At 39.6% G+C, this 8,924-nt stretch overlaps 2 protein-coding genes across 2 annotated transcripts; one reads left to right on the forward strand and one right to left on the reverse strand.

Annotated features, from left to right (window-relative positions):
• Window positions 1-220: 220 nt before the first annotated feature.
• On the forward strand, window positions 221-742 carry LOC149233110 (uncharacterized). Its single transcript, XM_089382098.1, has one exon. The coding sequence runs from the start codon at window positions 221-223 to the stop codon at window positions 740-742; it is 522 nt and encodes a 173-aa protein (XP_089238224.1).
• A 5,973-nt stretch (window positions 743-6,715) lies between these two features.
• On the reverse strand, window positions 6,716-7,902 carry LOC149233111 (auxin response factor 6-like). The gene is made up of 2 exons (XM_089376656.1): window positions 7,391-7,902; window positions 6,716-7,209 (listed from the first exon to the last, which is right to left on the reverse strand). The coding sequence occupies exons 1-2, from the start codon at window positions 7,560-7,562 to the stop codon at window positions 7,091-7,093; spliced, it is 291 nt and encodes a 96-aa protein (XP_089232782.1). The 5' UTR covers window positions 7,563-7,902; the 3' UTR covers window positions 6,716-7,090.
• Window positions 7,903-8,924: the final 1,022 nt, after the last annotated feature.

Raw genomic sequence — 8,924 nt, forward strand, 5'->3', positions numbered from 1 at the left:
CAACAGTATTCGGCATCCCTTCCGGTTTGAGGCTTTTTGGTTAACTCATCCTGAGTTTAATGAATTTGTTAGAGCAACCTGGCTTAAATTCAATCCCTCTGATGGCACCAAAATTTCTATATTCCAGCGGAAGCTTAAGTATCTCAAAGGAGAAATTAAATGCTGGAACCATTCCACTTTTGGCAACATCTTCAAAGCTCAGGCAACCCTCAATCAGGAAATGAAGATTATTCAGCAAAGGATCATCACAGAAGGGCGTTCTGAAGATCTAGTAAAGCAGGAGCAATATATAGAAAACCAAATCCTTGACAGGGCTTTACAGGAGGAAACTCTTTGGAGGCAAAAATCAAGGGTTAAATGGCTGAAGGATGGGGAAAAGAATACGAAATTCTTTCACAAAACTACAGTGCAACGAAGAATGAATAATCATATTTCCCACATCAAAAATGATCAAGGGAGCAGAATTGAAACTCATGAAGGTATTGAAGAGGAATTCCTCAGGTACTTCAAACAGGCTCATCAAGAACCCAACATAGATCGAACAGAGGCTATTGATAAAGTTACAAGACACATTCCAAAATTAATTACTGAAGAACATAATCTTCTCCTCCTCAAACCCACAAGCCTTCAGGAGGTTGAGACTGATGTGCATCAGCTGAAAGCAGGGAAAGCTTCGGGTCTGGATGGATTCACTTCCAACTTTTTTCACAACTTCTGGGATCTTATCAAATTGGAAGTCTAGCAAGTTGTTGAAGAATCACGCACTTTGATATGGATGTACCCAGGACTGAATGCAACCTTCATTGCATTAATACCCAAAGCAGAGGAATCTAATACTCCGGACAAATACAGATCGATTGCTCTCTGTAACATCATATACAAGATTGTCTCCAAGGTTATAGCTACTAGATTGAAACCTTTGCTCCCTTTTATTATCTCTCCAGAACAATCTGGATATGTAGAAGGACGGCAGATCACGGATGGCATTATTTTAACTCATGAAATAATCCACTCCCTGAAGCATTCAAAAAAACTAGGTATGATGCTCAAAATTGATTTGTCTAAAGCTTTTGATAGTCTAAGCTGGGTTTACATACAAAAAATTCTAACTGCCTTTGGATTTGCCCCTTCTTGGGTTAGTTGGGTTATTAATCTATTATCCTCCTCGTTCTTCTCTGTTCTCATCAATGGTATCCCGTCGCCCACATTCCGTCCCTCCAGAGGTATCAGACAGGGAGACCCGCTCTCACCTTTTCTTTTTGTCATTTTAGCAGAAGGACTGGGTCGCAGCATTAAATCTACTTTTCTATCCCAAAGCCTCAAAGGCCTTTCTTTTTACCATTCTCCCTCCTACTCTCATCATAAATTCGTGGACGATAATATGCTATTTGGTCATCCCTCTGTTCAAGAAGCTCGTATCTTCAAATCCATCCTTTCAAATTTCTCTGATGCTTCTGGAGCCCTTATTAACAGAGTCAAGTCACAAATTTTTTTCTTCAATACCCCTCCACCCACCCAAAGAGCCATAGCCCGCATTCTTGGTTTTACCATTGCGTCTCTTCCTTCTAAATACCTGGGGGCCCCCTTAATTGCCTCGGCTCTCAAGCATTCCTCCTGGAAAGACCTATTAGAAAAGCTCGAAGCAAGACTCTTCCTATGGACTCACAGAGCTCTTAACATGGCCAACAGGCTTGTGCTCATTAAAGTTGTTCTTCATTCCATGCCCCTTTACCTTTTCTCAATTCTCGCAGCTCCTAAATGGGTTCTAAAAGATATAAAGAAGCTTCAGCATAATTTCTTATGGGGTAATTCAGGCCCCAATCGAAAGTGGGCTCTGGTCAAATGGGACAATGTCTCTCTTCCAAAGAAAGCTGGAGGTATTGGGCTAAGAGACCCAGGGCACAATAATGCGGTAATGGGTGATAAAATTTGGTGGAGATGGCTCTGAAATCCCAGCACTCCTTGGGCCTCCCTATGGATGGCAAAATATGCGGACAATACCCCCATTGAAGAAAGAATCAGAATGTTAGAAGTAAGCACAGGATCAGTTATTTGGAATTCGGCCATTCAACATAGAAACCTAATACAACAGCATAGCCTCTGGGAAGTTAAGAATGGTAACACAACTCGGTTCTGGGAAGACTCCTAGCGGCAACTCCCAAAAATCAAAGACACTCTCTTCAACCTTCCAGAACAAGATATAAATCAGTTTGATAAGGTGAATCAATTCTGGGATTCTTCTTCCACACAAGAATACAGACAATGGAAGAAAGCCAATCAGATTCTAACGCACAGTACTGAGCAAACTCAGCTCTCTCTCTCCTCAGAATTACAAAAGCGGCAAATCCTCTCCTAAGCAGGAATGGATGTTCTCAGATGGGGATATGAAGAGAAAGGTATTTTCACCACTAGGGAAGCATATAAAGTTATTATTAAGGAAAGGATAACCAAAGATATTTTATGGGATAAGATCTGGACTTCATCTAATTAGCCGAAGGTGTCTACTTTTCTGTGGCTTCTGTGTCATAAAAATATTCTCACTTGGGATAACCTCAGAAAAAGAAGTTTCTGTGGACCATCTATATGTCCTAACTGCAAGCAAGCAGAGGAATCAACGTTACATCTAATGCAAACTTGTCTACTAGGACGGAAACTGTGGGAAAAGGTTACATTCCGTTGTCAAAAAGAAGGCAGAGTGCATGGGGACATTAAAGGCACTATTCACAACTGGAGTCAAGAGCCATATCAAAGCAAACTCTTAAATACACTGTGGTAGCTTATTCCTGGTCTACTGATGTGGAACATCTAGAAAGAGAGGAATACGAGAATATTCAAAAATCAATCAAAGTCTATTGAGCATATATGGATTGGGCTAAACCAGAACATTAAAGAAACCCTGTCTATTAAAGCCTGGTCCCAAGAAGATTATCCATCACTCCCGCAGGAACAAACTATCTGGGCCAATTGGAAGTTTCACTTAAATCATCAATCCACTACTAATGACAATCCCACTAAGAGTTACAACATTCCAACAAGTTGGACTCCATCGCCAAGCAACATGTTTCAACTCAACTTTGACGGAGCTTCAAAGGGTAATCCTGGAAAAGCAGGATATGGAGGAGTCTTCAAGGACCATCATGGCATTCCTTTACTGACCTTTCTTTGCTCAAAGGGTTGGGACTCTAATAATTCAGCGGAATTGGAAGGATTGTGGCGAGGTCTTAATCTTGCTCAAGATAGAGGTTTTTTTCCACTAATTATTGAAGGGGACTCGAAAATCATCATAAACATGGTCACAAAGCTCATGCAAGGATCCCCCATACATAAAGTCAGTAGTAGTTGGAGAATGGCCCAAAGACTCGAGCTAATAGACCAATGGCTCTCTCAACACCAAGCAATTTCTTTCAAACATATCAGGAGGGAAGGAAATAAGTTGGCTGACTTATTCTTGCTAATCTAGGAGTGGATACTGAAATGGATTTCTTTGATGGCCCAATCTCCAGTATAGCCTCAGAGAATCAACTCTCAGATTTTCATACCATTGTGAAGAATGACATGAATTAGAAGTTGGATACACACCTAGATGTGGGTGTTATTAATCGGCATTGATGAGACGCATGCAGAGACGTAAACTGTCCTGGCACCTGGATGGTGGACGCAGCTTACACATTCCCGCAGCATCTGATATGAAAGTTGAAAGGTACAACATTATGGCTCTGTTAATGGCATTCAATGCGCATTCGGCTCGAGAAATTCTGCAAGGTGATTTAATCATGGCCTGCTCTCTAGTTTCTGCAAGTTACTTTCTAGGCTCCTTCTTCCTTTGCTCGTTATTTTTTCCGCACACCTGCTCTGTTCAAGTTGCCTGGAAGCTCCTCTAGTTCTTTAGTTTGGCTTGTTCAGCCTGCGCCTGGTCCTCTCCCCTCCAGCTCTGGTCATCTTCCCTTCCTAAGCTCCATGTTCATCCAGCCCTGGCTCGACGTCGCGGAGTCTCATGTCGTGGTGGTAATGCTGGCAATCGCGGAGTCTCACGTCGTCGTGTTGGTTTTTCTCCCCAGAACATCACTCCTTTAGCCTCTGCCACCCTGTCCTCCCCGCCTTCTGATCATTCTCGGCCTTCTCTGAACAGTTCCTTTCAAACCACCCGTTTTAAGTTCAGGAGCAGGCTCAATAAGCCTTTGATTTCTACCAATATTACTGTAATTCTTACGGAGGAGGAAGATGCACCCAGGAGTTCGGACAAAATTTTCATGTCTCAGTCTCAGTCTCAGAATGCAAGCGGACTTCAGGGTGAGATTGCTGGGGTAGTGCTCAACGCTGATAATATGCAGAACAAAAGTGAAATCCCGGAAACCCCTCAACCCCAGCCAACGTCTTCACAGGATCAAGTACTTGCTTGTGAACCAGTGCATTTTACAGGAAGCATTCTGAATCTAGTAATCCCTCCAGATGGCGGTGTTCTCGAAGCTGAAGATAATAAAATGGTCACATGGATTGGCTCTCCTAGCCATGTAAATAAGGACGCGACCGACTCTCATACTCATAATTAAAAAATTCTGGTTCAAAGGCTCTGTCAGCATTCTCGTGTATGATCTGTCATTCTCAGGTTATGCATCTATGGTTTTTGTTACATCTGCTCATGCCTCTGGCACTGCTTTTGGTATAAGCACGAATCGCTATAGTCTTCAGTTCAGAAACAATTATGGCCTAGCTAGCCTGGTTTTTGATTCTTTTTGTAATGGTGGCTTCAAAAGATTGTCTCTCAGCAAACACAGAGCTGCCACTGGAGCTGTTATGTCAACTATAGGTCTGGTTAGCTTTTTGTCTTTTAGTATTCTTCAATTCTTGCTTCAAAGTCTTTCAATTATGTAAGGTGATTGAAGAAAGCTATATGTTTAAGTTTCTCTGGTGGAGGGCTGGCTTCGGCCCCCTCAGAGGTCTAGACCTCTCTGTAAATATTTTTAACTTTTTTTAATAGAAATAGTCTTTACTCAAAAAAAAAAAAATGTCATTTCTGCCCTTTTAATTAAATTAATTAATTGAAATAACTATCATAGGAACAAGTATCATATGAAATGAGTTATGATATTTTGGCTTGTATTATTGATAAGTGATAGTCTTAGCCCATGATATTGTAAAGTCTTTGAAATGTTAAAAACATAATTTATTGGATAATATATAATTGGATTTCAAAAAGTAAATTATGAAAAAAATAAAGACTTTTTGGAGTTTATGAGCATATTTTTGGAGAAATATTACGAAAAATAGTCAAATTTTGATTTGTGTTATTTAAATTGGTTTTTTGACTACATATATGCATTAAGCACCCACAAACTTGTGATTTCATTGAATCCCATAAAATTCTATACAAATTAGATCGGAAAATAAAACAGAAAACTTCATGAATCCCTAAAATTATAGATGAATTATATCAGAAAATAAACCAAATTTTTTTGAAAAAATCTAGACTCACACTTATAGAATGAAAAATAAATATATACTAAAAAATCCGGAGGCATGCTAATTAAATCCGGAGGCATGGAAATCGTCAGCGCTTCACACAACTTAACTAATTAACTCATTGCGTCCACATAATTGACACATCCGTTGGCTTACCCATGGATGCTCGATTCCAGTATCTTCACGTGGATATACATGGGCAACTAAGCAGACATTTAGCTCATTGAGCGGTGTGACGGCAAGTTAGTTTTTACTGTTCAAGGGCATTATATTATTGTGAGAAAGAGTGAAGACGGTCTTATCCATCGGCCAGAAGAAAGTTTGTCAGTCACAACTGGCAAAGAGAAGATATTTTTTATACATGGCTTAGTCTATCATTTTAATTCTAGTTATCCTAGATCATTTCCATGTTGGATTGTGTTAGTGTGACTGGAAAAAACAAGATCAAAGTAATTGTTTATAGTCAAGGAATTTTATATTCTAAACATGATAGTTTTGTTTGTGTTATTAAAACGGTTTTTCCACTTGTTTTCTTTGGTTTTCGTTACAGATAAATTTCAATAAAAATGTTGAATTATTTCTCTCTAACTTCGTCGTTTCCATTATTTAAGATTTGAAAATCTCCATAAAAATTAATTATGACAAATACGTTTGTTCATTTATTATAGTATTTGCACATACCTCTGGAAACAAAACCGAATCCCGAGTGAAACCATGTTTCCTTCAGCAAAACAACCAAAGCTTGAGTTTGTCTTTTTCGACTAAGCTTGCCTTGGTTATCTAGCCTTCTTTGCGAACTGATTCTTCTAATACTAGTTTAGCATATAATAAACTCTCTTTTATACTTTAGGTCAAAGAATTATAACTTATCATCCACGGAAGTCTCATTAGGCTGGTGTAGACTTTCTTTGTAGATTTGATTAGAAATATTCTAGTGCTAGAACCAGGGGTTAAATTTGACGGGTGACCCTACCTGTCAAGGAATTTTTTTATGACGTTTTTATTTTTAAACTGCCCATCATATGACTTTTAAAATTTATTTGTACAAGTTTCATCTAATTTTAAATTGTACAATAAAATAACAATAGTTGTGAAATAATTTTCAAACCAAAAACATAATGTGCATGATTTCTGAGTTGGATACAACGACCCTTTTGGTGGCTCCCCCAACAACCGACTTTGCAGACAATAAGTTGTGTTCAACCTCATTTCAGACAAAACCCAACAGTCTAATGCTATTTACTGCACAAACAGCTGTTGAAAGTCCAGTCCAATTTTTTACAACAAATACAAAACAAAGCTCAATTTTTTACATAACCCACTACTCAGAATTCCGCTGGTTTAATTTTTTACATAACCCACTACTCAGAATTCCGCTGGTTACCAAAAAAGGTAATTGTCAAAACACCACTATTACAAACATAAAAATAAAAGCAAAAATTTAAAGTAGGAAGTGCTTCTAAAATGCGATGGAAGGGGCTTAAAAAGCATTCATGAGCAGAACCCACACAACACAGGGAAGTCATGACAGCTAACAGAACAATCCATCGGAGATTCTCAATGCACATAAATACTGAAGAGATGTTGTATTCCCCTGCATGGAAGAATACAAAAACATTCAAATACAGAACTATACCTGCTCCATATGACCTTGTGGGAAATAAAACACCCGCTCCCCGATCCTGGGCAGCGTAACAAGAGGTCCAGCACAGGCATGCCACAGCTCCTCGTATAGCGCATCTTGAGCACCTACCACAAATTCAAACGATAACCATGGCAAGATCAGGAAACTGCTACGCCTATAACTGGATGAATCATCTAAAAAAACCCATATGACCATGGAAAGATCTCAACCACGCCCAACAGAGATCCTAACATACTATAAAAGAAAACAGAACCATTGCAATTTGCAATAACCAGTAAGCCTTACTTGGTGAAGAATTCGGGTAGCCATGTGGACCGCCAATCTGTCCCATAACAAGCCCTCCCTCATTGGACATCGAAGAATAGCCATCTACACCCCCATTACTGCTATTGCTCTGATTAGAACCACCATTATTGGCCCCCAAAACAAAATTCCTAAAATTTTCAGCATAAGCCATAACCACCACTAACTTTTAACAGCGGCCAACTAATATCCTCTCCCAAAAGCCGTCTCCGCCGCTTCTATCAAACCCACCTGCACTGATGTAACCCCCGCCTTCCTTAACCAGGCCTGGGAATCTCAACAACTCCCCTTAAACTCCCAGACATACCCATCTCAAACCAGCTTGCAATTCCTTTGACCCAGTTCAGATTTCGCCGTAATCTGCACACCCATCAAGCGATACGCCGAATTCTCTCGATTCCCAAGCGAGATTTCGCCCCTTCCCCTTGCTTGCAACTTGCCACTACTCCTGGTTGTTGGTGGGTGGTGCTAAGGCCATAGTTGCTAACCGGCCACCGGAGTTAAAAAACACCCAACCCCGGTTACCTCCTTGTCCCTGATTCGTGACATGAGGAGAGAGATTCGTACTGTGCCAGAACAATCCAGTCGCCACATTGTAAGTTACAGCCTACACGTATAAAAAAGATATGACGTAAGGTTAAATATATATATAAAAAAATTTATAAAACTTTTAATTTTTAAACATGCCCATCAATATGACGTTTGTGAAAATGAATGGCAAGTTACCCATGACGTGGAGGTTTAAAATAAAAACGTATTTTATGGGTAAAAATGTGAAATACAGGCATACGGGCGTCAAATTTAACCCCTGGCTTGGGTAGGCGGCCCCCTGGTGGTCCGGCCACCCAAAGCCACCCAAACATATTCAAGTACCATACCCGTTTAAGTGGCAGTTAATGAAATCGTATAAGGGTTTTATTGCATCTGATATTTATGTATATTAGTTATGAAACTGTAAAAAGGATAAAAAAGACATTTGTGGAGGGGCAAGATTTGACCTTCTAACCTCTTCCACACTATTTTAAAGACTTTACTCATCCAACCAAATCAATTTCTTTGTGATTCCACCAAGAATATTGTTTAAGAACTCAGTTTTCCCAGAGGTAGAGGACAAGGACTGCACAAATTTTGAGACAGGAGCTGGCACGCAATCGAGGTAGTTTAGTAATTTTTTTACGCAAGAACCATGAATTTTGCAGGAGGGAAAAATTTTCAACTTCTCAGAAATTGACAAATTTTATATGGATTTTACATCTCTTGTCGCCACTAACACGATGGTGCTATCTGTTTTTCAATCTAAGGTCTGTATCTTTAGGTCATTTCCAGAATGCATGCAGAACCATGATTTCCGCAAAAATATGAAGCAGTACCATGAGCCATGAAATTTTCCCACTGAGGTAAAATTTCACTTTGTCAGAATATGGTCAAGTTTATACTTGTTTTTCATGATTTTCCGCAGGGATCCTAATGGTGAAATCAGATTTGACATCTAAGCAGTGGATTTTCAGCTCATCCC

The sequence above is a fragment of the Pinus tabuliformis genome, chromosome J, assembly GCF_031772625.1.
Source record: "Pinus tabuliformis cultivar Carrire ecotype Pingquan chromosome J, CPIR1, whole genome shotgun sequence".
Lineage (NCBI taxonomy): Eukaryota > Viridiplantae > Streptophyta > Pinopsida > Pinales > Pinaceae > Pinus > Pinus tabuliformis.

Coding starts and splice junctions, on each gene's coding strand:
- LOC149233111 (XM_089376656.1), bottom strand. CDS start 7,562: ATGGCTTATGCTGAAAATTTTAGGAATTTTGTTTTGGGGGCCAATAAT. Junction 7,210..7,390: donor CTACCCGAATTCTTCACCAA/GTAAGGCTTACT, acceptor AATTTGTGGTAG/GTGCTCAAGATGCGCTATAC.
- LOC149233110 (XM_089382098.1), top strand. CDS start 221: ATGAAGATTATTCAGCAAAGGATCATCACAGAAGGGCGTTCTGAAGAT.